Source organism: Symphalangus syndactylus, chromosome 5 (assembly GCF_028878055.3).
Source record: "Symphalangus syndactylus isolate Jambi chromosome 5, NHGRI_mSymSyn1-v2.1_pri, whole genome shotgun sequence".
NCBI lineage: Eukaryota > Metazoa > Chordata > Mammalia > Primates > Hylobatidae > Symphalangus > Symphalangus syndactylus.
This window is the reverse complement of record NC_072427.2, coordinates 87,136,917-87,164,526: the sequence shown is the minus strand read 5'-3', so window position 1 is coordinate 87,164,526 and position 27,610 is coordinate 87,136,917. Positions and strand designations below refer to the sequence as shown.

The 27,610-nt window shown below is 55.9% G+C and overlaps 2 protein-coding genes and 1 long non-coding RNA gene across 4 annotated transcripts; all 3 read right to left on the bottom strand.

Annotated features, from left to right (window-relative positions):
- Positions 1-587: 587 nt before the first annotated feature.
- On the bottom strand, positions 588-5,508 carry LOC134736821 (uncharacterized). The gene is made up of 2 exons (XR_010121171.1): positions 4,590-5,508; positions 588-946 (listed from the first exon to the last, which is right to left on the bottom strand). It is a non-coding gene; the product is annotated as an uncharacterized lncRNA (long non-coding RNA).
- Positions 5,509-8,208: 2,700 nt separating this feature from the next.
- LOC129483051 (uncharacterized) lies at positions 8,209-10,166 on the bottom strand. Its single transcript, XM_063638504.1, has 4 exons — positions 10,021-10,166; positions 9,358-9,756; positions 8,845-8,915; positions 8,209-8,693 (listed from the first exon to the last, which is right to left on the bottom strand). The coding sequence occupies exons 1-4, from the start codon at positions 10,164-10,166 to the stop codon at positions 8,401-8,403; spliced, it is 909 nt and encodes a 302-aa protein (XP_063494574.1). The 3' UTR covers positions 8,209-8,400.
- Positions 10,167-13,614: 3,448 nt separating this feature from the next.
- SIK1 (salt inducible kinase 1) lies at positions 13,615-26,269 on the bottom strand. 2 transcript variants are annotated; one of them, XM_063640513.1, is made up of 14 exons: positions 26,115-26,269; positions 25,138-25,307; positions 24,517-24,633; positions 21,076-21,139; positions 20,740-20,901; positions 20,365-20,489; positions 20,132-20,255; positions 19,356-19,579; positions 18,981-19,127; positions 18,474-18,641; positions 18,151-18,367; positions 17,393-17,674; positions 16,665-16,896; positions 13,615-16,222 (listed from the first exon to the last, which is right to left on the bottom strand). In XM_063640513.1, exons 2-14 carry the CDS (start codon positions 25,291-25,293, stop codon positions 15,847-15,849), a joined length of 2,394 nt encoding a protein of 797 aa, XP_063496583.1. In that variant the 5' UTR covers positions 25,294-25,307; positions 26,115-26,269; the 3' UTR covers positions 13,615-15,846. The 2 variants fall into 2 exon arrangements, with proteins under 2 accessions (XP_063496583.1, XP_055135813.1); XM_055279838.2 differs by having other exon boundaries at positions 18,474-18,599.
- Positions 26,270-27,610: the final 1,341 nt, after the last annotated feature.

Below are 27,610 nucleotides of genomic sequence, written 5' to 3'. Positions count from 1 at the left end.
CGAGGTTTGCCCCCTGCTGAAACCCTCCCCATGCCCGGTGGGCACCCCTGCCCCATCCAGCAGGAGCAGCCCCTCCCAGCCAGAGCCTGCCCTCACAGTGGCTTCCCTTGCCGTGTCCAGGGCAAGGCGCCCCTCCCGCCCCCAGCAGCCCTGTGAGGCTAAGGTCCCAGAAGCTTGGGGGAGACCCAGGAGCCATTTCCCAGGACGGAGCGGGGGCTTCCGGGCAGCCTGAGGAGGAGGGAAATGGAGTTTGTGTGAGTTCACCAGGAACAGGCGGCCTGGGTCCCCGCTTGGGTCCAGCCTTCTGAGGGTCCCGCATGCCGAGGCCCCCACCTCCCTGGAAAGCACTTCAATGCAGCTCCTTGCTGCAAGAGCCAAGAGCCCCCAGAACAGCTCTGAGGAGGTCGCAGGACGTAAGAAGCCCCAAGGCTGTTTCTGGGGGCCATGGGGGAGGAGAGCCCAGGGACACCCCACGAAGAGGAGGAGGCAGAAGTGGGCAGGGAAGGGAAGGCTGGGGAGTCGCGGGTCCCGCCCGCAAGCAAGGGCTCTGCGCCCTGTTTTCTGTGTCTTTCCATCTGCCTCTGTCTACCCCAACAGGGAGGATGTGTTTATTTAAGGATGCCGCTGCTCACAGCAGAAGTGTCTGTTTCAAAGCAGAAATATGATCCTGTTTGGGTGGGAGGAGGGAGTCATTCCATGAGGAAAATATTTCTTCTTTACAAAAAGAGGGCCCTGGAGCGTGGAGAGGGCAGGAGAGCAGACACCATGGGGCAGCTGAGAACTGGAAGCGGGGATTCTGGGCTCTGGTGCTAGGACCCCAGCCCAGGCTCTTCCCTGATGGCCCCTGGTGACTCAGTGCGTGGGTCTTTTGTCCTTCACAGACAGGAACTGGCGTGTTTGGGCTTCTTAGTTTCCTGTGGCTGCAGAAGTTCATTCCATCACAGTTCTGGAGGCCAGAAGTTCAAAATCAACATGTGGGCAGGGCCACGCACCCTCCAGGGGCTCCAGGGGAAGATCCTTCCCTGCCTCGTCCATCTCTTCCAGCTCCTGGTGGCCCCTGGTAGCCCCTGGCTTGTGGCTGTGCCACTCCAGCCTCCGTCTTCACATGACCGTCTCCCTCGCGCCCGTGACTCTGGGTCCCAATTTCCCTTCCTTTCAGGTGTCCCTGTGACAGGACCCCTGTCATACAAGGATTAGACACACCTTACTCAACTATGAGCTCATCTTAACTTGATGACATCTGCACAGACTATTTTCAAATGAGATCACTGCAGGTGCCAGCGGTTAGGACCTGGACATACCATTCTGGGGGCACAATTCAACCCATAATACCCTCCTTCTTAAAAAGAAAGTGAAAGTGGAGGTCGACCTTGAAATGCCACGGCCTTCCTCCTGCGGGGGCGGGGTGGGAGAGGGGCCTGGCCACCCGCTGAGCCCCCCGCTCTCCGGCAGCATCTCTGGTGGTGGGAGGGGCCCTGGGGGGCAGCACAGGCAACAAAACCCAGGATGCCCTAGAGGCCTGTCACTGCCCAGGGGGCTCTGAGGTCTGGTTGCAGGACCAGGGTCTGACCCGCTCAGACATTTACCACCTCTGTGATCTGGACTGAAGGCTTCAACCTTTAGTTCTCCCTCTGTGAAGTGGGCTGACTGAGAGGCCTTGGTGAGGTCACCAGGAGAGCTTGCCCAGCGAGGGAAGGAGGAAGATGGGGCCGGCCACTCCGCTCAGCTGCAGGACGACACCCTTATGTACTTCCCAGCTAACCTGAGACCTCAGTTTCCCCATGTGCATCCCTGTGAGGACAAAATCTCTGCTTTGCTCCCCACCTTACCCACGCATGAGGCCTCACCCTTTGACACAGGAAGATGAGCCCCAGGAATGGGAGGTGGGAGAAGGCAGCCTAGCCAGCCTCTACATCCAGAGGCCCACACCCCCAGCCTTGCATCTGGGGAACGTCCCAGAGTCCAACCATCTCCCATCTGAGGGGCTTGGGGTCCTGCAGCTGCAGAGGACTGTACCCTCAGGGCCAACACCCGCCCTGGACGGGCAGACGTGCACCCCTGCTTACGCCAACTGCTCCATCTGGGTGCCGGGCAGGGGCAATTCAGCCCTATCACAGGAGCACTGCTGGGGGCTCCCGCCCACCTCTGGTCCCCCGGCCACGTGTGCCTCAGTTTCCTGACCCATAAAGCAGGGAGGCTGCGATGACAACCTCAGGGCGGAACATCCCCAGGGGCCTGGGCACAGTGGCATTCAGGACATAAACCACTGTGGGCAAAGCCTCTGCGACAGGCCTCTGAGCATGTGCCATCAAGCGGGGAGAGGCCAGTCGCTGGGTCCAGGAAGCAGAGGGGAGGGTGCTGAGGCCACCTGCTGTGGGTGCTTCCTTGGGGTAGAAATGAGACCAGAAGCCCCTAGGGATGAGAGCCTGGCCACGGCAGGGGCCCTGGGATACAGATGGATCCCACATGCAGAGCCTGTCCCCGGGAGACCCCAGACCTGGACGGTCAGCAAGGCCTGGGGTGAGAAACAGCTCGGTCCCAGGTAGGAGGGGTGCCCAGAGCCACCACAGGCTTTGTGATGGGAGGGCCAGGCAGCCATCACTGCCCACTGGGCTGAGCCTGCCCTTCACTTCCTGCTCCTGCTCCTGGAAACTGCCCGGGGTGGGGACCAGAGAGTGACCCAATTGCACTGTGGCCCAGGACACGCGAAGGCAAGCTTCACCCCATTCGGACCGCTGCTCCCAACCGTGGCCAGCCCACATCACTGGAGCCCAGGCTCTTTCTCCCGACTGGGGGCATTGCCGGGGTGTGCCCCCGTCCCCCACAGGACCCGGCTGTGCGCTCCACTCACCAAGGGCAGCTCCAGCCATCCCCTGCAAGCTCTGCTGGACCCCCCCGCTCCCTCACCCACTGCTGTAACCTTCCTGCCACCCTTGGTGCCAACCCTACACCTGGGAGCCACAAACGCCTCTTGGATCCCAAGCCTCCAGGCAGGGTGGTACTGAATGGGGTAGCATCTCCCAAGCCCTGGCCAGCCCCGAACCCCCTGCACCACCCCAGCAGGGCCCGGGGAGCTGTGGTGCTCTGAATTCTGAGTGGCCGATGGCGCATCATGCCGGTGAGAGGTAATAATCACTGCCTGACTCAGACACGCAGACTGCTGGGCTGTCATGCCTATTTCAGGAAAATTAATTATACCCCATGCCGAGAGCGAACTCGCCCATTAAACGTCTTCAACACACCTGCCCAGAATGCCATGGCACGGCCTGCCTGCACCCCTGGGCACGGGAAAGGGTGGGCAGAGCCCCCAGTTTCCCCGGGTGTCAGGCGGGCTTGCAGGGTGGTGTCCAGCAGGGCTCCAGGCCCTTCCAGCCAGGCCCAACCCCGTCACCACTGACACTGGAAACTGCAACATCTGCCCAGGGAGTCCCCTTTGAAAGCCAAGCCTTTGATCCAGCTGAGTGCCAGAAAAGGCCTTGGGCTGGCCCGAGGACCTGGCTCAAAGACCCGGCTGGCCCTACTGTGGCATTAGAAGGCTCTGCACCAGTAGGCCAACCGTTGCCCACATGGGAAGGCTGCCCTATGCCCTCTGGACAGCTGGCCCTGCTGGCAAGCCCATTTCCTTCTCCCACTTTCTCTATGGGGTCTGCTAAGATGGACATCAGGCACGTCCAGGACCAGAGGCCGGGAGCTGGGCTTAGCTGCCCTGGGCTGAAATTCAGCCCAGGCCTCTGGGCCCCGAGCTTCACCTTTCCCTGACAAGAGTTGATGTACACGTTGGCGTAACCAGGCTGCACACATCCCAGGACAAGCTTCCCAACTGTGACTAACCATGGCTCACGTTTGCCTGGGTCTCCCCACCAGGCTCGCCCCAGGCCTGCCCTTGCTATGTCCTCAGACCCCCGGGGGCAGGCGTAGCTGTCACCCTCCTGGCAGGCAGAAGAGAAGGGCTTAGAGCAGTTCTACAGCTCGGCGAGGCTGCAGGGCTTTGCAGGGAGGAGCCACCAGGTGCCAGACGTCACACGTGAGCAAGGCAAGTCCTACAGCCGGAACTGGCCGGCCCCTGTGCAGGCTTGGGACTTGTAGGCACACAAACCACCCCATCCTAGAGAAGCTGTCATTCCACATCTACCAACTGAGGCTGTTGCATTTGTTAGTAGTTTTTAAATGTGTTTTGTCATTGTTATCATAAAAATAAATTTTATAAGAACACCATTCCACCAAACACAGTAAGAGTGATGGTTTCAGGCAAGCCCACAGCCTCCCTAATGCTTGCTGTGGCCCGGCGTCTACCATCTGACCACGAAGACGTGGACAGAGGCATGTGCACCCCATCCCCTTCCCACGTGGAGATACAATGGGTAATTAACGCACAGTCGACCCAGGAGATGACATGAAAAGAGGACATTCCCAGGAACAAAGAGGAGACCAGACAATCCGACTGGACACAGAGCAAGAAACACAGGCATGTCATTCACTACACTCAATGCTAAAAGGGCTTCAGCAACCTACGTGAAATACCACCTGTTCCCCTACAACCGATGGAAATAAAAAAGTTAAAAAAAGACGGTTAAATGGGCTAAACTCACCAAAGAAAAGCAGAGATGGTCGGACTGGCTAAAAATCAAAGACTTTAAAGTATGGTGTCTGCAAGAATCACACCTGAAAGACAAAGACAGACTGCAAATACGGAAATGGTCAAAGATACAGCACGCAAACCCTGACCCCGGGGCGGCTGGCATGGCCGTGAACATCGCAGGCAACAGAGACTCCAGGGCAAGGAAGATGGACACGTGGAGACAGTTCATCAGTGAAGAAAGGGTCGGCCTGTTAAGGAGACACACAGTCCTAAATATGCATGCACGTGATGAAAAGCTTCAAAATACGCAGCTGGAACTGAGAGCAGTGAAGACACAGATGAAGGCACGAGCTTCGTCTGCCACCTCACACTCTTCCCTCAGCAATGAACAGAGAAAGAAGACAGGTCAGTGGAATGCAGACAGCTCCAAAGACAGCATCTCCAGCTCGCTCGAATGTCTGGAGGCTTCCCCGACCGCAGCAGAATACGCGCTCTTCTCAGGGCACATGGAGCAGACCCAAGCAATCAGCTGTAAATTAAAAATTAACAACTAAAACATACCTAAAAATGGCTAAGTATTAAATAATTATAAATGAAACACATTTCTGAGTGACCCACAGCTAAAGAAGGAAATTACAAGAAAAACAGAAAACATTTTGCTTTTTTTTTTTTTTTGAGACGGAGCCTTGCTCTGTCACCCAAGCTGGAGTGCAGTGGTGCGATCTCGGCTCACTGCAACCTCCGCCTCCCAGGCTCAAGCAATTCTCCTGCCTCAGCCTCCCAAGTAGCTGGGATTACAGGTGCATGCCACCACAGCCGGCTGATTTCTGTATTTTTAGTAGAGACGGGGTTTCACCATGTTGGCCAAGCTGGTCTTGAACTCCTGACTTCAGGTGATCCACCTGCCTCAGCCTCCCAAAGTGCTGGGATTAAAGGCATGAGCCACCGTGCCCAGCCTAAAAACAGGAAACATTTTGAACTAAATGAAAATAAAAACACAACACACCAAAACATACAGGATGTAACTAAAGGCGTGCTTATTGAGAAATCAGAGCTTTAAATGTTTATATCAGAAACAAGACATAAAATCAATGATTTGATCTTTTAAAAAGCTAAAGAAGAGAAAATTCAAATCAAAGTAGAAATGGGTGATAATAAAGAGAGGAAATCAATTACATAGAAAATGAATAAGCAATAAAGCGAATCCATGGAACCCAAGGGTGGATCTTGAAAAATTAAAACAAATTGATAAACTTCCAAACAAAAAGATAAAAGAGAGTAAATACAAATCTTTAATATCAGAAACGAAATGGAAGACATTAGCACAGATTCTACACAACAGAAAGGTAATAAAGGAATATTGTGGACCAGGTGTGGTGGCTCATGCCTGTAATCCTAACACTTTGGGAGGCTGAGGTGGGCAGATCACCTGAGGTCAGGAGGTCGTGAACAGCCCGGACAATATGGTGAAACCCCGTCTCTACTAAGAATACAAAAATTAGCTGGGTGTGGTGGCAGCCACCTGTAATCCCAGCTACTCCGGAGGCTGAGGCAGGAAAACCGCCTGAACCTGGGAGGTGGAGTTTGCATTGAGCCAAGAGCGCCCCACTGCACTCTAGCTTGCGTGACAGAGCAAGCAAGACTCCATCTCAAAAAAAAAAAAAAAAAAAAAAGAGAGAGAATATTGTGGACTTTATACCAATAGACCTGACAACCCGGAGGACAGGAGCCTGTGCCGAGACAGACGCGAACTTCCAAACTCACTCGAAAACGAAATCCCAGATCTGAATGGCTCTCAACCTACTGAAGAAACTGAATTTAGGATTCAAAACCTTCTGACTAAGAAACTAGCTCCACATGCCTTCCGTGATTTAAAGAAGCACTTAGGGACTCAAACATTCAAGGAAGAAATAATAACAATTCTACACAAGTAGATAGCGTCAATACAAGGTGCAGAAATTGACAAGCTGATTCTAAAACGTATATGGAAATGTGAAAGACCTAAAAAAGCAAAAATAATTTAGAGAAAGAACAAAATTAGATGATTTCTACTACCTGGTTTCATCAAGATTTAAGCTATGAGGATAATAATAATCAAGACACGTGCTGTGCTGGCCAGGTGCGGTGGCTCACGCCTGTAATCCCAGCACTTTGGGAGGCCGAGGTGGGCGGATCACAAGGTCAGGAGATGGAGACCATCCTGGCTAACACGGTGAAACCCTGTCTCTACTAAGAATACAAAACATTAGCTGGGCGTGGTGGCGGGCGCCTGTAGTCCCAGCTGCTCGGGAGGCTGAGGCAGGAGAATGGCATGAACCCAGCAGGCAGAGCTTGCAGTGAGCCAAGATCGTGCCGCTGCATTCTAGCCTGGGCGACAGAGCAAGACTCCATCTCAAAAAAAAAAAAAAAAAAAAAAAAAAGACACGTGCCGTGCCACAGAACAGACAGATCCGCGGAACACAGCAGAGCCCAGAAGCAGACTCTCAAGTTGATGGTTACTTGATTTCTCACAAATGTGTCATATTAATTCAATGGGCAAAGCGGAGTCTTTCAGTAAATGGTGCTGGAACAACTGGTTATCCACAGAAAAAAATAAAAATGAACCTCAACTGCTATCCCGAACCAGAGGCAAATATCAACTCAAAGTGGACAGAGCTGTAGTCACGAAGGCTGAAAGCATAAACCCACTGGAAGGGCACACAGGAGAGCCCCCAACACTGGGGTAGACAGAGCTTTCTTGGATAAGACACAAAAAGCACCAGCTGCACAAGATAAAATGATCAGCTGGACTTCATAACAATAAAAACCTTCAACTCTTCACTCTTCAAATGAAAGGCAAGTGACAATGGAGAGAAATATTCTGTGTGTGGAAGGAGGAGGGGGTACAGACACATACACTCATGTGACAAAGGGACTTGGGTTCAGAATATAAGGTCAGAATATAAGGAACCCCAACAACTCAATAATAAGAATTCAAACAACCCAATAAAAATTAGCAAAGGTGGGGCACGGGGGCTCATGCCTATAATCCCAGCACTTTGGGAGGCTGGAGGATCACTTTAGCCCAGGGGTTCAAGACCAGCCTAGGCAACATTGTGAAACCCCTTCTCTACCAAAAATAATATACAAAAATTAGCCAGGCGCGGTGGTGCATGTCTGTAGTTCCGGCTACTCAGGAGGCTGAAATGAGAGGACTGATTGAGCCCAAGAGACAGAGGTTGCAGTGAACCAAGATGGCACCACTGCATTCCAGCCTGGGTGATGGAGCGAGACCTTGTCTCAAAAAACAAAAACCAGCAAAAATGCAAATAAATATGAAAAATAGAATGGCTAATTACAAGATGGTCAACATCACCAGTCATCAGGAAAATGCAAGATAAAATCATGATAAGATACCATGACACACTATCCAAGTGGCTAAAATTTAAAACACTGACAACACTAAGTGTTGGCGAGGGTTGGAGCAACTGGAACTCTCGTATGTGGTGGGCAGAAATGCAAATAGGAGCAGCCACATTGGAGAGCAGCTGGGCGGCTTTGGTCGAGTGAATCACTCTCATGCCACACGAGCCAGCCTCTCCACCTTGGCCTACATTACCCAAGAGAAATGAGACATGTCCACACCAGGATTCACAGCAGCAGCATTTATAATCGCCCCATGCTGGGAACCACCCAAACGTTCATCACCAGGTGAGTGGATAAACAAACGGTGGCCTTCCCCACCACGGAACACGACTCAGCAGGAAACAGGAATGAGTTCCTGATGCGCGGCACGTGGAGGACGCCACGTTTAATTACGCTGAGTGAGAGAAGCCAGCCCATCAGGAGCACACGCTGTCTGATTCCATTCCTAGGAATTCTGGAAAATGCAAACGCACGCCCAGTGACAGGAAGCAGGTCATCCATTGCCTGGGGCCGGGAGCACGGCAAGGGCACGGAGCGGAAAGCCCAGGGGAGCTTTCTGGGTGACAGGCGTGTTCTGTGCGTGGATTCTGATGGTGGTGACCCAGGTCGGTGCCCGGCAGAACTCCTTGAACTTCATGCCAAAGACGATGCATTTGATTCAGGTCACTGGGAGCTCGGTGGAGCTGATTTGTTCTGGGGCACATTTCTGCTGAGATGGATTTGGATTTGCGTTCTCCCCTGCGCCTCACAGTCTTCCGGCACCGCACCCCCCCCCCCACCCCCCCGGAACCCAGGGCCCCGGGCTTTTCACTTAACCTCTTGGCTGGAAGGGAACACGGTCTGTGATCACGGGAAGGTACCTTCTCCTTCAAATTTCAAAGAAAAGCCCCTAAAATCTGCTGGGGAAGCCCATTCATTCCAGCCCAGAACACTGCAAAGGACAAAAGGGGAATGGAGCATTTCTGGCCACCTGGTTTCCCTGAGCACTTTTGCTAAGTCCTTTCTTGTTTCTTCTTTCTTTCCTTCTTTCTTTCTTTTTTAACAGAAATCACATTCAAATAAGTGAAATAATAATAATTAGAAAAAAGTGAGTCAGACCGAGACCCCAGCAGTTCCCCTGAGGAAAGAAACTGAACATTCCCGCCCTCCTTCCTCTCCCTCCTCCCTCCCTCCCTCCTCTCCCTCCTCCCTCCCTCCTCTCTCCTCTCTCCTTCTGTCTTCTCTCCCTCCCTCCCTCTCTGCCTCCCTCCTCTCTCTCTCTCCTTTCCTCTTCTCTCCTCCCCTCTCCCCCTCTCTCTTCTCTGCCAGGCAGCCACACCAGCTGCATAGGCAGGACCCCGAGCCCAGCCCTCCTGGTCTCTGAACAGCCAGACCTGGACACCTTCCTCAGGACCTGCTCGGTTCCGAACAGCGAACTCCTCCCAAGATCAGAGGTGGGGCCACACGCAGGGCGGCTGTGCGCACCCAAGCCCTCGCCAGCATGCCGCCTCAACACCCCGGCGTTATTCTGGAAGAAAAACGAAGAAGCCAACTCTGTTTCTTCCACCCCAAGAGAGTCAGTTCCTCTTAGGTCAGATTCAGTTCCTGCCTCCGAGGGAGGCGAGCACGTGCAGAAACAGGTGGGACTTCCCTCAGCTCCCTCCAGGCTGGCCCCAGGGACCTCCCTCTGGCTGGGGCATCCCCCTCTCCCCACCCCCACCCCGAGAGGCCAGTCCCAATCCTGGGAGCCAGTATTTCTGGACGGCCAGAAAGCCTTCTTCCTATCCCGCGGCCTAGCGAGGACAGCGCCACCGGTTCAGGCTGACAGAAAAGCACACAGGCAGGGCCCAGGCGCCTCCAGGCGAAGAAGGCCTCCGCTCCCACCCCTGCCAGAGGAGGTGCGTCCACAACGGAATAAGCAGGTGGTCAGGTCGCCGACAATCTGGTCAACCGCAGTCCTTCTTCCCTGGCGGGTGTTTGGCCCCGTTCTTGCTGGGGATGGCGCTCGGGGATGCCATCGTGTTTCCTCAGGGCCCACTGTGCACCCTGCGTGTCACATCCTTGTCACGGGAGCAGCCTGCTGACCCGGAGCACGTGTGGCCGTCGCATCAACAACAAAGGGCTGGAAAGCTGCAGCACCAGAACGCAAACTCAGGTGTGCAGCAACGGAGGCCACGTTCTCAGCCACTGTGCCACTCTGCATGTCAGCTGGCTGGGCGTGCCTCCGTCTTGTATTAGCAAGGACACGGCAGTCACTTGATTTGCTTTGGTTGAAGCTCCAGGCGGTACCTGGCCCCTCACCAGACTGAAAAAGAAAGTCCCAGAACCCCAGAGCCCCGCGTGGCTCAGAAGTGCCATCGAGTACTAGGGGTGCGCCAAGGGTGTGCCAGGGCCCGGCTCAGCCCCGCCAAGCCCCAGCAGGAAGGAACATGTCCTCAGCGAGAGCATCCTGCAGAACGCCCGGGGTGGGTGGGGGACGCTCACGGTGCCGGACCTGGGCAAGGGGCAGCAATGGACCCTCAGGTGAGGGGCAAACACAGCCATGGGTGTGGCCAGCTCCCTCCACCCATCGGGACCTCCCCAGTGGAGGGATTGAAATGACTCAGGAGCAGATCAAGGAGCCCAGGGCAGAATTCTGGGGTCCTACAAGGCCTGCGGTAGGCTCCCCGAGCGGGGCTCCAACTTTCAACCCGGAAAGTCTAAGCCTCTATCACCATCATCATCGCCATCGTTGTCGCCACCATCACAAGTTCTGGAAGAAGCGCCCAAGTATGGGAGACGCAGGGATGGTTTCGCCAATGCTGTGTGTTAAGGAGTCGCTACCTGCTGGCTGCTTCGGTGCCCTGGAACCCCATGAGACACAGCCGTCTCCACGAGGAGCTGACCACTGGGTGGAGGAGCTGAGACACGGGCAGGTCACACCCTGAATTCGCATGCACGACACGACAAGAGGTTCCGAGTTGAGGTTCCTGGTTTCTAAGGCTCCCAAACAATAAACACAGGTGCCCTCAGCACAGCCACACGGCTGCTTGTTCAGCAGATGCCACGCAGCCTAACCTCGGTGTCCTGAGGCGGCCCCACTCTGAGTGGGGCGGGGCGACAAGGCTGCCTGGAGACAGAGCAGCTCCGTGGGCCCCCAGCTCCCCTGCCAGATTCCCGCACACAGGCACGGCCCGAGCAGGGGCCTCCACTCGCTCAGGAGTCTCAGCCCTGGTTTGGCCTCCCTGTCAGACGGCCTCAAGCCACGAAGCCAGCGCCAGCCACAGCCACGACCTCAGAGGCTACTGCTCTGTTCTTAGAGGCAGCAAAACCGCAGAGATGACTCAGAAGACAAAGAGCCCCCTCCCGGCCTCTCCCACCATCCAGCTGCCTGAGGGGCCGTCACCGGGCAGGCTCTCCCGAGGGCCAGGAAGCCCTGTCTGAGCAGGAACAATAAGGCTGGCCCCGGCCACACTTATGCCCAGCCAGCCTCAGCACTGACAGTGGCCTGCCCCGTGCCCACCCCTGCCCATGGCTCCTGCCTGCTTTCCTCATGGGAACTGCCGTGCACTCACTGAGCATCTGCCCCCTTGAGAAAAAACTTTGTTTTCTTCTTAAAAACATTGTGGGCCGGGCGCAGTGGCTCACGCTTGTAATCTCCACACTTTGGGAGGCTGAGATGGGCAGATTCCTTGAGGTCAGGAGTTCGAGACCAGCTTGGCCAACATGGTGAAACCCCATCTCTACTAAAAATACAAAAATTAGCCCGGCATGGTGGTGCACGCCTATAATCCCCACTACTCAGGAGGCTGAGGCAGGAGAATCGCTTGAACCCAGGAGACGGAGGTTGCCGTGAGTCAAGTTCACGCCACTGCACTCCAGCCTGGGTGACAAAGCAAGGCTCAAAAAAAAAAAAAAGTGGCAGGCGCGGTGGCTCACGCTTGTAATCCCAGCACTTTGGGAGGCCGAGGCAGGCGGATCACGAGGTCAGGAGAGCGAGACCACGGTGAAACCCCGTCTCTACTAAAAAATACAAAAAAATTAGCCGGGCGTGGTGGCGGGTGCCTGTAGTCCCAGCTACTCGGAGAGGCTGAGGCAGGAGAATGGCGTGAACCCGGGAGGCGGAGCTTGCAGTGAGCCGAGATTGCGCCACTGCACTCCAGCCTGGGCGACAGAGCGAGACTCCGTCTCAAAAAAAAAAAAAAAAAAAAGTAAAATACACATAACGTAAAATTAATCGTTTTAACGATTTTCGGTACACAGTTGAGTGGCATTAAGAACATTCATGCTGTTATGCAGCCATCACCACCACCCCACTCCAGCACTTTTCATCCTCTTAAACTGCAATTCCCACCCATTCATCTCTGGCTCAGCAGCCCCTCCCCCAGCCCCCGGCGCCCCCCACTCCCCCTTCTGTCTCTGTGAATCTGTCCCCTCTAGGGACCTTGCGCGTGTGTTCTTTTATGACGGGCCTGTTCCACTGAGCACAGCATCCTCAGGGGCCATCCTCGCTGTCAGCCGTGCTGGGCTTTCCTTTGGTACGGCTGAGGCCTATTCCACTGTCCGCATGGACCACATCTTCTTTGTTTGTTTTTTTGAGACAGTTTCGCTCTTGTTGCCCAGGCTGGAGTGCAACAGCACAATCTTGTCTCACCGCAACCTTCGCCTACCGGGTTCAAACGATTCTCCTGCCTCAGCCCCCGGAGTAGCTGGGATTACAGGCACGTACCACCATGCCCGGCTAATTTTGTATTTTTAGTAGAGATGAGGTTTCTCCATGTTAGTCGGGCTGGTCTCGAACTCCCAACCTCAGGTGATCCGCCCACCTCGGCCTCCCAAAGTGCTGGGATTACAGGTGGGACCACATCTTCTTGATCCCTTCATCGGCTGACGGCCCCTCGGGCTGCTTCCTAGTATGGCTGTTATCGTGCTGCTGTGAATATGGGTGTACCAACCTCTCTGGACCTTGCCTTCAGTTCTTCAGGGTACATACCATTAGGAGGAGCGGCCGGATCATGTGGTGGTTCTAATCTTTGAGGAGCTGGTACACTGCTCTCCCATAAAGGCTGCGCCATTTGACCCTCCCACCAACAGCGCACAAGGAGTCCACTTTGGTAAGGACCACCTTAAAGGGAGCGAAGAGGTTGAACAGCTTTTTTTTAACCAAAATATCCGCCAGGTGACAACATGAACAAATCTTTTGTTCTTATAAAGCAGCAATGTGTGCCCTCTCGCTGGAAGGTGATGAAGCCTTTCAGAGACCAGGAAATGGTTTGGCTGTGAGATTCTCCAACTGCTTAATTTATAACCAGACTCAAGAGAACCTGGCGGAGGATGGGATAAGGATGGATGGTGCCGGCAGCCCCAGGCAGTGCTGAGACTTTCAGTGACTGAGCCCGTGAGACTTTCAGTGACTGAGCCCGGCCACCGGGGAAGGGTCCTGAGGGGGCAGACCACGGGGCCACCTGTGGCTGCCGCAGGGGGAGGGGTCCTCTGCAGACGGAAGGCCATTAGTTGCCTGCGGTGAGGTGGAATGCAGGAGTTGGCTCCGTGCCCTCCTCTTTAAGATTTGAAACTTCCACAAGCCTGGAGGATGTGGCCTCTCAGGGAAGCCGCTTGGAAGGAAAGAGCTCCCAGAGAGATGAGAGAGAGGAAGGGAAAAAGTCAAGGTCTTTTCCTTCCAAATATTTTATTTAAATATTAAATTAAAAAACATACATCAACTAATCATTTGGCATACATTTCTCATGTTAACATAAGAGATAAAATAATTCAGTTATGGTAAAAAAAAAACTATGTACATCTCAATCAGATCACGTAGTGTCTTTAAATAGGCTATTGCATTGCCGTCTGTATTACAGCACTGTCAAGAAATCTACAAAACACACGTCACACACTCTTAAAAAAACAAGAAAAACACGCCTTTAACGTCCTCCAAAAGAGGTTCTACAGCAATAAGAAAAAACAAAAACCACCGTGAAAGTAAAGTGCTTGTCATTGCTTCAAAGAGGAAACACACAATGGTTTCTGAGGCCTTTGATCTATGGCATTAGAACAGAAATCATTTTAAAAAGGGGAAGGGGTTTTGTGTTGGAATCAATTGTGCTACCTCTGTAAAAATGAAGGCAAGGGCCTGGCTGCCCCAAGATGGTCTGGATTCTCTCCCATCCCAAAAACTTCTTTATGAGCGAACAGGAGACTTTGGTGTTTTCTCTGCAGCAAGGCACCTGGTCTGCCCTCCGGACAGCCTTTCGCCCAGTCTTTGAAACAGCCACAGAGCAGCAGCAGCAGCAGCAGCAGCAGCAGGAATGGGGGCAGCCAGCTTCCCTGCGGCACAGCACAGGTGCAGCCCCCGGTGGGCACCAGCAGGCCAGGGATGCAGCCTCCTGCACTGGGCCCGCCTCCCTACCCTCAAGTAACTGGGTCAATCTTTGGCTTTTAAAAATACCCGCCTTTCCCCTTTCTCAATGCCTCTGTTTAACACTGCAGGGTGTAAGAAGCCGAAGTAGCTGAAGGCACCTGGGCTGGGTTTGGGGGCGGGGACTGGACTCAGGGAGCAGCATTGCCTTTGTTGTCTTCCAGAGGCTTCTGGCTGGTGGAGCCCCACGGAGTCCACCTGCCAGAGGTGCGCCGGGACCTGCCAGGTAAGGGCCGCCCCTTCCTGCTGCCTCCACCCCAGTGCTGAGGGAGGGAAGGCCCCGGGGCCCCTTCCTCAATGCACATCTGTGCTGACAGGGACGCTCTTAACAAGAGTGAAGGAAGCTTAAACCTGGAACACAAACGTGTAGCACAAAATGTAACAAATAAGTAGTGTCTACCTGTCTCCCGTGTAGATACATGTACAGGATTTGCTTTAAAAAAGAACAAAAACTTAAAAACACTGACCTAAACCTCTCACTTTACCTTCCTTGAACAAAAGCCAAAGAGCCTAGGTGGGGGTGGGGAGGGGGTTCCCGGCCCAGGGCAGGCACGGCCCTGAGCCATGAGCCATGAGCCTGTCTCCCAGCTGCCCAGCCCTGCAGTCAGCCTCCAATATTGCACAACTTCACCCAAGTCAGGTGTTCTTGTTGGACCCCATCGTGAAATGCATAAACGTCATCAGCAGCGGAAATGGGAGGTGCAGCAGGAAGAAGCTTCTGGGCTTCCACAAGGGCACCCAGGGGCTCAGGGCCAAGTGACCCTGAGGACGGAGTCCCCAGCACTTTGAAGTCACCTCTGCCCTCTTTGAGGTTCTTCCTGCGGTTCCTCCGAAGAGTCCTGGAAAACTAATTCTTGAGCAGTTGATGAAACATCTCATCTCAAATAAGAAAAAAATGTCTTCCAGGTTTTGATTTCAGGGGAGAGAATTCCTAGAATCTGTAGATGATCTTTGCCTGGGCTGACCACTTAGAGCTGCTTTAAAACTGATACATGAAGCAGAAAGTTCACAGTTTTCATTAAAGCATGAATCAGGAAGTGGAGAGTGTTGACTGAAGAAATGGATAGTGATCAATGCACACGCGCGCGCACACACACACACACACACACAAGCGGACGACGATGTGCCCGCTCGTTTCCGTGGACGTCCGAGGTAATCATCTCAACCACGACGAACTCAGAGAGAGGGGCCGAGATCCCCACACCACGGCACTGCAGATGTGTTCGCTCCACCCCGCTCCCCTCCTGCCCCCCCCCCAGACACACCCCTCAATTATCTTTCTTCCTAAAGTTTCCAGTCCCTACTCAAAGTTGAGGTCACTCAGTGCAAGAAAAAAATAAAACAAAAATAAACTAAAAAGCCAAAACACCTAACGTATTGCTTATTTCACTTCTAGAAAGTTCTTGGCTTTGAGTCCAGACGTCCTCACCTACTCTGAAGTTATTGCTGTAAGAGTCAGTGTCCGCGCCAGGATGCAGGGCTGCCCTCACTGCACCAGGACAAAGGTGCCTAGGGGGCAGGCCGTCAGGTCCTCCATCTCACAGTCCCCCTGCAGCAGCCCCAGGGGCTCACAACCTGGGGCCAGCCTGGCCAGGCGTGGTGAGGGCACAGCGGGGAGGGTGGTGGGGCTGGCGCCAATGTGCAGGTGTGTGTCCAGGAGCTGTGCCGCCGAGGCCACCGGGGAGACGCCGGTCTGCAGGAGTGGGGGCGGCAGCAGTGGGAGCCCCGACATGAGGAGGGTGCTGGGGAGTGGGGCAGCCCCAGGGCCATCACAGGGGGCGATCACAAATGGGGCAGGGGCCGGCTGGGGGGCCTGTGAGCAGCCAGGTGCAGCGGCCGGGTGGTGCTGTAACTGGAGCAGCCTGTGGGAACAGAGGACGGGTGGTCACTGCGCCGGCTCACAGGGTTCTCAGGTTTCCAAGTGCCTGTGTGGCAGGGCCCGCCCGTGGAGCTGCCAGCTGCAGCTGCCGAGGGCAGGTGCATGGCTGATCCCTGACCGCGCCCCACCTTTCAATCGCGCCCCACTTTTCATTCTCCACCTGGTTTCTCAGCAGCTCAGAGATGCGGCCACAAGGCGCTCTCGCTCCCCGCCACCCTCACCCACCCAGGGACTTTAAAGGACACTCCCGCCTGCTGCACCCCCACGGCTCAGCACCTAGGACCTATGCCCCACACATCTCCCTGGCTGGGAGCGGGGTGTGCACTGGGCTACAGAGAGGAGGGCACCACCTAGCAGATGAGGTTCCTCGAGGAGACAACCTGCCGTGTGCCCACCCGGGGTCCCAGGGCGGGGGCAGGCCCTACCTCTGCTGCTCTAGCACCTCCTCCAGCAGGCTCCAGCCCTCCCGGCTGCCGGCTGCGCCGCCATGCAGGCCTGGGCTCTGTGCAGGGGCGTGGAAGGGGCTCAGGCCGCCCCTGCTGGCCCGATTGGCGGGGGCCTGGCACACCTGGCGAGCCAGCCCCTTGATTTTGTTCAGTCCCAGAAACCCTTTGGTCCGCGTGGTCTTCCTCAGCTGCTGCCGAAAGGCCTTCAGCCCTGCAGGGAGAATGAATCAGTAGGTCAACGGCCACCTGGCTCTCAGCCCAGTATCCACGGCCCTTGGCCTAGGGGGTTTCCAAGCCTCAGGTGGGGGGTAAGGAAAGGACAGGTGACACAAGCATGTCTGGACAGGAGTCTGGCACCCAAGCCCCGGGGTGGCATGGAGGCAGCCGGCAGCCAGGGCCCTTCCCTGACCCCATGCCTCCTCCAAGTCGGAGGTGCTGCCCAGCAGAGAGTCGTCTCCTCTGCTTTCAGAACCAGCCACGGAGGCCACGTGCTCAGGGACCCACGTATGTCTATCCCAGCAGGCCGTGACCCCCCAAGCCACCAGAGCACTGAGCACCCCAGCCTGCCCAGAGCACTGAGGGTCCCACCCAGGCCCGGTGGAGAACAGGGGGTGCCATCTGCCATCACGGACAAAGTCACGTACTTCCAAAGACACACATGATCCCCTGGGGAAGGTGGAGGTAAGTGTGGGAGGAGCGCGGCTCACCTTGAGTCAGTGAGGTGTCCGACGCCCGCCGTCCCTCCTGGAAGCTGACAGGGAGCAGAACAGCTCCTCCCAAGCCCCCCTGAGCCTGCAGCACTGGGGTGGCGGACTGCGACCCCAGGAAGGGTGAGGCCAGCCTGACCGGGGAGCAGGTGCCCAACAGCCCCTGAGTGGCCGGGGTGCCACTGAGCCCCACAGGGCTTTTGCTCGCAGAGAAGGTCAGACAACTGTCCGAGCTGGTTCCCTCTGCAGGACTCACCGTGGCAGAGGGGGAGACGACTATACCTGTGGGGGGAGGACGGCGCTTTTGCTGCTGCAGTGCAGAGGAACAGGCTCCCCTGGCCACTGCTGGGCACACGCGGCTGTGCTGGCCTCCCCATCCCTGCCCTCAACCTGGTGGGAAGAGGGCTCGATGCCACCAGAGCCCAGGGAGCCCCAAAGGCACCGCCATCACGGTGCAGCTGCAGGGGCAGGTCACAGTGGAGCTCAGGCCGAGGGGCTGCCCTCCCAGCACCCAGGGGCGGCCTGGGGAGGACCCTGCTGGAGGCCAAACCCCATGCTGTATCCTCCACTAGAACGACCACATGCAGGGCAGCCTCTAAACATCAACTGTGTGGTCTCAGGGATTAAAACAAATGGCAAATCCTGAGAAATCCAACCTGAGAGGCTGCCGGGCAAAACGTCCATTCTAAACTAGCCCACCCTCACGTCGACTATAAGCCTATCCATCGGTGTCCTCCTGGGCCCCCAGGGACACTTACATGGAGCGGTGAGTGGGGAGAGGCGGGTGGAGACCTCGGCCAGGGTGTGCCTCCGGCCCGTGCTGCTGGGCAGGGACTCCAGCGTGTCCTGCTCCTCCTCTAGGCCCGGCCCCTGCCTGGCCTCCTCGCTGATGGCTGTGTCCAGCAGGCTGCTAGGGGACACGGGCCGGGGCCGGAACACTCCGCTGCAGCTGGCATCCACCGGGAAGAACAAGGGCTGCGTTGGAGAGACACAAGCCAGTGACTTCTTAGGCTCCAGGTGACCCGGGTGCACCGGGGCTGGGCTGAGGCGAGCTCTCTCCACACCCGCTGCTGGCACTCACCCACTGCAGTGAGCTCTGGAGCTCACAGTCCATCTCGGCCTGCAGGACGGACTGCACCAAGGTCTGCGGCTGTGGGCACAGCAAGGCGGGTCGGAAAGGGTCGGTGGAAAGACCTTCTTGAGGCACCTGGGGCCGGCAGACGGGAAAGAGGCCATCAGGGGAGCGACTCTGGGACCACCAGCACCATCGAGAGAAGAAACAAGGTGGCTTCTGTCTGGAGTGCAAGCTGCCTCGCTGGTGGGCATGACAGCTGACGGAAGGACACTGGCTGGCCAGGCTGGGCTCAGGACCATGCGCTGGTGCTGTGCTGCCAGAAGGCGGCGTGACAGGCCGGCCCCGGGGATGAGTCAGGGACAAGTGGCCTCTGGGCAGAGTCCAGCCCCCAGCAGCTGGCACCCCCTTCCCCACGCAGCCTGGGACCCGCTGCCCACGCAAGGAACCGCCCTCCAAGCCGGTGCCTGACAGGGGAGGGAGCCTGGGGCCCAGGAGGAGACTCCTCCCCCTCACCTCCAAACCGCTGAGGTCCGAGCTTCGAGGCCGCGGCTGCCTGGCAGGCCCAGGGCGGGCACACTGGGCATTCCGATACTCCTTGAGCCGCTCGAGGAGGAGGTAATAAATGGCAGCAAAGTGGTTATAGCTGCTGTTTTGCAGTGACTGGGAACAAGAGGAGCAGAGATCAGCATGGGGGCGGCGGGGAGCCCCAGGGCCCACCCGCTCCCAGGTTATTCTTGGATGACTGAGAATATCCTTTAGTGGGGTGGACAAGCCGGCCCCTAAATTAGCCTGTGCTCCCGTTTTAACTCGGCTGGTGAGTGCCTGCTTCCCCTGAGACAGCTGCCCAGCCCCTGTGGGTGAGGCCAGGGCGAGTGTGGCCAGGCTCACCTCCACCGTCCTCTGCCGGTCAACGCCCAGGCTCTGCATGATACCCAGCACCTGCTCATCGTAGTCGCCCAGGTTGGAGCTGTAGCTGTGCGCGGAGAAGGTGGGGCAGGCGGGTCCCGGCAAGCAGGGCTCAGCCCGCATCCACCGGTGCTGCCGGATCTGGGCGATGGTGATGCGCCTGGCGGGGTCCACCACCAGCATACGGCGGATCAGGCTCTCACAGTCTGTGGAGGGGCCAGGAGGCTGAGCCTGGGCGGCCGGGACCTCGCCTGCGCTCGCACCCACCGCCCCACATGGTTTGACACACCAGGGGCCAGGAGCAGGGGCCGGGCCATCGGCTCAGTCCTGCCACCCAAGGGGAGCCATCGGCCAGGGATCCAGACCCTGGGGGCCGCCACACTTTGTGTCCACCACACAGAGAACCACGTAGGTTCACCCTTCTGCCGTGCCCCACGCCTGAGCACCAGGTGGACAGGCATCTTTATGACACAGAAAAACCGGGTGAGCCACAGCCAGTGGGTTGGACTCAGGGATGATGCCGGCACCCTGGGTGCGGGTACTGGGCGGGGACGGCAGGCGCGAGGCACAAGCCTGTGCAGCAAGGGCACCCGTCCACCCTAGAAATAGGGCACTGAGAAGGCATCCATGGGCTGGGTTTCTCCCGCAGCCCACAGTAACCTGGGCCTGATTTCCAGACTCAACAAGGACTCCGAAGCCAGCCGCGAAGGGGCTGCAGGAGACACAGGCCCCTGCCCAGGCGAGACCACGAGACTCACCTTGAGACATGAAGAAGGGGATGCGGAAGCGGCCCTCCAGCACCCGCTGTCTCAGCGTCGGCAGGTTAGGCCCATCGAAGGGGAGAGAACCGCAGACCAGGACGTACAGCACCACGCCCAGGCTCTGTTGAGGACCACGGAACCACGTCAGCGCCACGGCAGCGCCCCCGGGAACACAGCGCCCTCGGGGAACGCGGCCTCGGGAAGGGGGTATGCGCACACGTGGCTCCTACCCAGATGTCCAGCTGGGGGCCTTCATACTCCTTCCCCTCAAAGACTTCCGGGGCGGCATATGGGGGGCTCCCACACCACGTGGACAGAGGCTCTCCTGACTTGTAGAAATTCCCAAATCCGAAATCTGAGAGGCAAAGAAACAGATGGATGAAGTTAAACGGCAAATGGCAAGGGGCTGTGGTTTCGGCACGTTCCGGGAAGCCAGGGCCGTTTGCGGGCACACTCCCACCCCGGGGCCTCCGTGCCTGCCAGCCTGATGTCCCTGCTCCCACCCCAGGCCCTCCGTGCCTGCCAGCCTGATGTCCCTGCTCCCACCCCAGGCCCTCCGTGCCTGCCAGCCTGATGTCCCTGCTCCCACCCCGGGGCCTCCGTGCCTGCCAGCTTGATGTCCATGTTGCCATCCAGCAGGAGGTTCTCGGTCTTGAGGTCCCGGTGGACGATGTGATGGTCGTGACAGTACTCCACGGCTGACAGGATTTGCCAGAACTTCGTCCGCGCCTCGTTCTCACTCAGGTGCCCGTTGGAAGTCAAATAATCTGAGGAGCCACAAAACAAAGCTACAGCCCCCAGGGCAAAGCCTGTCCACCACCCAGGGAGCCCTGGAGAACACCGCGGGGTCCTGGGATGTGTGGCCCAAACAATGGCCGCGCAAATCCAGACACGTTCGTGCCATTGGTTTTCAACAGATATTGACAATGAGCGTGGCTTACCAAACATTTCTCCATTTTTCGCAAATTCAGTGACGATGTAAAGCATATCTTTTGTTTCCATAACCTAAAAAAGAAAGACCTGACATTTAACTGCACAAAAAAGGCACAAGGCAGTGCTACAAACCATCCACCAGAACCCCAGGAAATTTCTAACTTCTCTAGGACAAAGGCATTCATCATTTAAAAATGCAAAGAAAAAGAAAAATTTCTCAAATAAAAAATATATAGGAGATTCCTACTCACAAAGACAGCTTTAAAAAATTAGAGGTGAATTCCTCACTGACTTGCCTATCCTGATACACCTTTGCTCTCACAAAAGGTCTAAATATATTAGAATTCCCCTCTGTGGTCATACTTAATTCAAGGCACCTCACATACAATTTGAGGATGCTTAGGCTGGGGCATGGTGGCTCACACCTATAATCCTAGCACTTTGGGAGGCCAAGGCAGGAGAATCGGTTGAGTTTGAGACCAGCCTGGTCAACATGGCAAGACCCCATCTCTACAAAAAATACAAAAACTAGCTAGGGTGAGGTGGTGGGTGCCTGTAATCCCAGCTACTCAGGAGGCTGAGGCAAGAGGATCGTTTGAACCCAGGAAGCAGAGGTTGCAGTGAGCTGAGATCGCACCACTGCACTCCAACTTGGGCGACAGAGCGGGACTCCCATCTCAAAAAAGGAGAGTATTCTGAAAGCTACAGAGGAGGAGATCGCTGGAAGTCTGCTGGGCTTTATAGAAGCCTAGTAGGCAACAGATGATTCCAGCCAACAGTCAGAGGGACCTGAGTAATAGAGAACGCACACCCTATTCCCACTCGCTTGATTGACAGGATGAATGAGGCTGTGGGAACCCAGCTTTATTGACAGGATGAATGAGGCTGTGAGAACCCAGCTTTATTGACAGGATGAATGAGGCTGTGAGAACCCAGTCTCATTCACTCAGCATGTAGCCCATCACTCAGCATGTAGCCACACAACAGCCATGCCAATATAGTCCTTTGAAGTTCGCTCACTAATCAATAACTTTATTTTACTTAAAAAGATATTTAAAAATATAACTTATGTCTGTGAATACTCAAAAATTTTGGAAAGGATAAGACAATATATTCTTATGAAAAAAGATTTCTTTGGGTTCAAAATATACAGTTATTGCTTTGTGCTGGAGGCGGTGGCTCATGCTTGTAATCCCAGCACTTTAGGATCACCCAGGCTGATGATCACTTGAGGTTAGGAGTTCGAGACCAGCCTGGCCAACATGGTGAAACCCCATCTCCACTAAAAATACAAAAATTAGCCGGGCGTGGTGGCGCGTGCCTGTAGTCCCAACTACTTGGGAGGCTGAGGTAGGAGAATCACTTGAACCCAGGAGGTGGAGGTTGCAGTGAGCCACGATCGATTGCGCCACTGCACTTCAGCCTGGGCGACAGTGAGACTCCATCTCAAAAAAAAAAAAAAGCTTCAAAGATTGCTGCTTTGAGTTATAAGTCTAGTAAGAAAAGTGTTCTATGAATTCTAGCAGTTTGGCAAGAATTTTAACTGCCCCGCCCCTGTGTGTGGTACAATAACTCTAAGACCACTGCTTACCCATCCCCAACTGAAGAAAGGGAGGAGGAGGAAAAGAATTAAAAGTCAAAGTGTTTGAACTTTTTGAAAACTTGAAAAAAAGAGGGAAGTGTCTCAGCAGGGTTCTGGGGCCCCGGCCAGCCGAATGAAAATTAGACACTAGTGGCTGGGCGCGGTGGTTCACGCCTGTAATCCCAGCACTTTGGGAGGCCAAGGCAGGCAGATCACAAGGTCAGGAGATCCAGACTATCCTGGCTAAAATGGTGAAACCCCGTCTCTACTAAAAATACAAAAAATTAGCTGGGTGTGGTGGCGGGCGCCTGTAGTCCCAGCTACTCAGGAGGCTGAGGCAGGAGAATGGCGTGAACCCAGGAGGCGGCAGTTGCAGTGAGCAGAAATCGCGCCACTGCACTCCAGCCTGGGTGACAGACAAAGACTTTGTCTAAAAAAAAAAAAAAAAAAGGAAGAAAGAAAGAAAATTAGACACTAGCGTCAAAACCAGAGGAATAAAAGTCAGTTACACCACTGAATTCTATCATCTCCAAACAGTTAAGAATCACATACAGCAGCAGTAAGAAAATGCACCTCCAGAAAAGACCTCCAGCACCAATCACGTGGGCAATTTGTTTCTTTAAGGGAGCTAATTCCACACAATGGGCAAAGGAGAAGAATAGGAAGAAAAGTAAGGTACTACCATTAGGGTTCAGCCCTTGAGCAAAGTCAAAAACAAAACCAGCTCAGCCCACTCCTGAGGAAATGGGCCGGGCACGCTGCACAGGCAGTACACCAGTGGCCATGGAGCACACACAGCTTAAAAATGACAACAGAAACAAAACACAAACCAGGCGCACACGGCATGAATTCTGTGCTTAAAGACACTGAGCAAACTGTCGTCACGGTGAACACAAGTTCCACCAATACTGCTAGTTTTATTTTCAATCTAGTGCAGAGGCTTTTGGGGGATAATTTCAAATCATAATTCTCTCTCCTACCACACTGTACACCGAGCTGTCCTAATTGCACAAACACACACAACAACATCCCAGAGTCATCTCACATTCCATTTCATACGAATCATTACAAGGAACTTCAACCCAACACAAATGGATGAAATAGCACCTGCAAAGAACTTCTTCTGCAGGGAGACTTGATTTCACCTTGCAAAAGTGGTCATTTATCATTAGGGAGGTGTAAATGATTGCTTTGCTGTTCTAATTAAATTAGTACTTATTTCCTGATGATATAATTTATTAATTCCAACATGAGAACAAAAATTAAGTCACAAAATAAACCAACAGACGGACAGGGCAAGGCATGTTCCTAGCGTGGATTAAATGACAAGCTCCTTGCTCTTACTATGGAAAAGTATTTTCATCTCTCCGTTTTTCATGGAAGAGTTTAAATAGGGAAAACAAATGCACACCTACTGTCCTTGCAAAAATAAACTAATGAAAACCGGTGAGAGCAGCTGGCTTTAAAGCTTAATAATTATCTGCAAAGGTGGAAGTTTCCAGTTTCACTCAAATTTGTCCTTTTATACTAAATGCATGACCTGTGGCAATACCTACAGATGAGTTTGTTTTCATAGTAAAGCAAATTTACAACAGACCTCTACACATTTAAAACTGGATCAGGTTAGGATACTAAATAAAATTCTAATGAAGTAAATCTCAATTATGATCCAAAAGCAATAAAATAATTGTAAATATATCTGCACAGCCTATAAAAATCAATCTATTTACCTTATACAACCAAATGCCCAACTTCCACACACTCCCCAAAAGGGAAGCCACTTTTAGAAATTGCAGACTTACACTGCCGGAAATAAAATATACCACATTTGCCAGGATTAGCAGAGAAAGGCAAGCTGACCCCTTACCTGGTAAAGCTTTATGATGTGTGGATGGTTCAGAAGCTTCATCAGCTGAACCTCACGATAGATTTTCTCCAAATTGCTTGAATCTAATCGTGTTTTATCAATTATTTTTATTGCAACCTACAGATTTTAAAAAGAAAAAGGATATTTTGTGGATTTTTTAAAAAAAGAAAAAAACCCTCAACCTAATTTACACATTTCATTTTTTGCAAGTTAATTTCTCAACACTCTGTCTCCAAAAGGTCACAAGAAGTTGGGAAAACATAACCAAAGTAACCACTAATGTTATTTTAAAATAATCAGAGTTAAGTAAGTGCCTTAAGTATTTGCAGGCTCACTTTACAGGGCTTAGCTCTGAGTCCATGAACCACTGCATCTCAGGTTGGTCCTTTTTTTGCCATTATCCTCTCTGCTTTCTCCCAATATATGTGCAAATTATGCAGCAACATAATATAAAGCCTTTTTTTTTTTTTTTTTTTACCGAACTAAAAACGGTTACTGTTTACCCACCACGACAATCAAGCCTGGAGCACTGAATCTGCATGGGGTCCACCCGCCAAAGGTCAGGTCGCCCCGGGCCCAGTGGGGAGGCCCCGCCGGCTGGGTCCCGCCGCCCCCACGCACCTGTGTTTTGGTGACTCGATGCCGCGCCAGCTTCACCACCGCGAAGTTGCCTTTGCCCAGGGTCCGCTCGATGTCGTAAAAACCCACCCGGAGGGGCTTCTGCTGGCCCTGGCCCTGGCCCGCGGGGTCCGCGCTGAACTCCGACATGATAACCATGGCTCCGCGCGCACCTGCGGGGCCGCACAGAGCTCAGAGCCCACCAGCGCCCCCGCCGCCCGCGGTCGGCTCCATCCGTGCCCGCGGAGCCCCCAGTCCCCACGGGACGCAGGGACCTGCTCCCACGCCTGTCGCCCCCACTCTATCCACGGGCCCCTCCAGCCCCTTGGGAGGTGTGGACCCGCCCCCGCCGCCCGCGGTCCGCTCCACCCGGACCCCAGACCCTCTTCAGCCCCGCGGGGCGCGCAGACCCGCTCCCATACCCGCCCCTGCCGCCCGAGTTCGGTTCCGTCCCGATCCCGGGACCCCCCGAGCCGGGCTTCCACACTCGCCTCCCGCCGCCCGCTGCCGGTTCCGTCCTCACTCCCGATCCCCTTAGCACCTCGGGGCGCGGACCCGCTCCAACACCCGGCCCTGCCGCCCAAGGTCGGCTCGATCCGGATCCCAGGACCGCCCCCTGCCCCGCTCCCACACCCGGCCCCCGCCGCCCGCGATCCGTCCGGTCCCCACCCCCGACATCCCAGGCACCTCGGTGCTCGCGGACCCGCCCCCCACACCCGGTCTCTCCGCCCGCGGTCCGCTCCAACCCGACCTCCGGCTCCCCAGCCCCTGAGCCCCCCGGACTCACTCCTACCCCGGCCCCCGTCACGAAGGGGAGCCCGAGGGCGGCGGGGCCGCCAACCCCGCCCGCGAACCCCGCGCGGGCAAGGCCAGGGACCCTGCGCGGTGGCTGCAACCCCGAGCCCCGGCCCGGCGCCCGCGCGGAGCCCCCACGGCGGCCACCTCCGCCCGCCCGGAGTCCGCTGCTGCCGCCGCCTCACCTCCGCCGCCCCCGGAGCGCCCAGGCCAGGAAGCCGCCCGCTCGGCCGCTCGCGCTGCTCGGGTGCCTACTGCTCCGGCTGCCGCGGCCGCTGCTGCTGCCTCCGGGGCCGCGCCGCATGTCAGCCCAGAGCCGCCGCGCTCCGCCGCACGCGGCGCCCGGCCCCGCCCCGGCCCGCCCCGGCCCGCCCCCCGTAGTCCCCGCCCCCTGCCCCGCCCCCGCCGCCCGGGCGGGGGCCGCCCATTGACGTCGCTTTGACGCCAGAGCGACGCGCGGCCGAGCGCCGGGCGGAGGGAGAGCGGGAGATCGGGCGGTTGCCAAGAGACTGGCGGCTCTGACGCGCGCGGGATGAGGCCGTTGCCCTGGCGACCGCGGGCCGGTGACGTCAGGGGCGCCCGCCGCCCGAGGCCCGCCCGCCTGCGCTCTGCCGGGCGCCCCCTTCCGGGCGCTGGGGGCACTGCGGGCCCCACCGCTGAGGGCGCGCCCCCCGCTCCACGCGCGGGGAGTCAGGCTGGATCCCGCGGGCGCCATGTGCTCGCTCCCTCCAGGAGGGGACGGCTCTCGGGCAGGGGTCGCCGGCCCCTCCACGCGGCCCGCGTTCGTCCAGGCTCGGAGCCTTGGGACGTGCGGGGGCCCGGGGGCCTCGCGGGCTCGTGCGTGGGGCTGGCGGCGCGGAGGCCCTGGGGCGCTGCAGGGCGCGGGGCCACACCCAGGGCGCTCCAGGCCCCAAGAGGCCGCTTGCCCGCGGGGACGTCAGCTGCTTTTGCTGTTAAAATCTGAAATGTTCAGCAAGTTAGAAGCTTGAAACCTAAGGAAGCGTGGCCGGCCGCTCTGGAAGTCCCCGCCGCGCGGCCGGTCCCGGCCCCGGCCCTCAGCGGCGCTGGCGTCTGCGCGTCCCGGGTCTGCCCCCCGCAGCATGTGGGGCTGGGACCCTCTTCCCGCGTGGGTCCCGGGCGGACGCTGCGGGCGGTGACGGAGCCAGGCCGGCCGCCTGGGGAGGGGACGGGGGCGCGGGACCACTTGCTTGCCCGTGGCCGCTGCCTCATCCGAACGGAAAACGTTTTCTTCAGGGGAGACAGAAGCTATGGGCGAAGGTATTTTTTAAGCCTGAGGACCCATTTGGGAGTTAGATTCTGGATCAAGCCTAGGATCATTTTTCCTTGTGTTAAATAACACTGCTTCACAGAAGGGGGAACGAGAATTCAGGGAAGTTGGCACAAAACTTGGAACCCTTCTGGGAGGCTTTCCTGCCTGGGCGGACGCCTGGGAGGAGGGCCCGGAGAAACTAGGATGAGCTTCTCCTCATTCGCCCGATGGTCTGACCACAGATTTCCCAATCGCCACACACACACACACACACACACACACACACACACACACACACGGGGGTTGTTTGGGAGTCAGCTGGTTTTCAAAGACTTTCAAGGAAATGAAGAGTCTCAAAGTTTTCCTTAATCGTTCAAAGTGCTTTTTCTTTGTTCCAGGTTTATATACCAA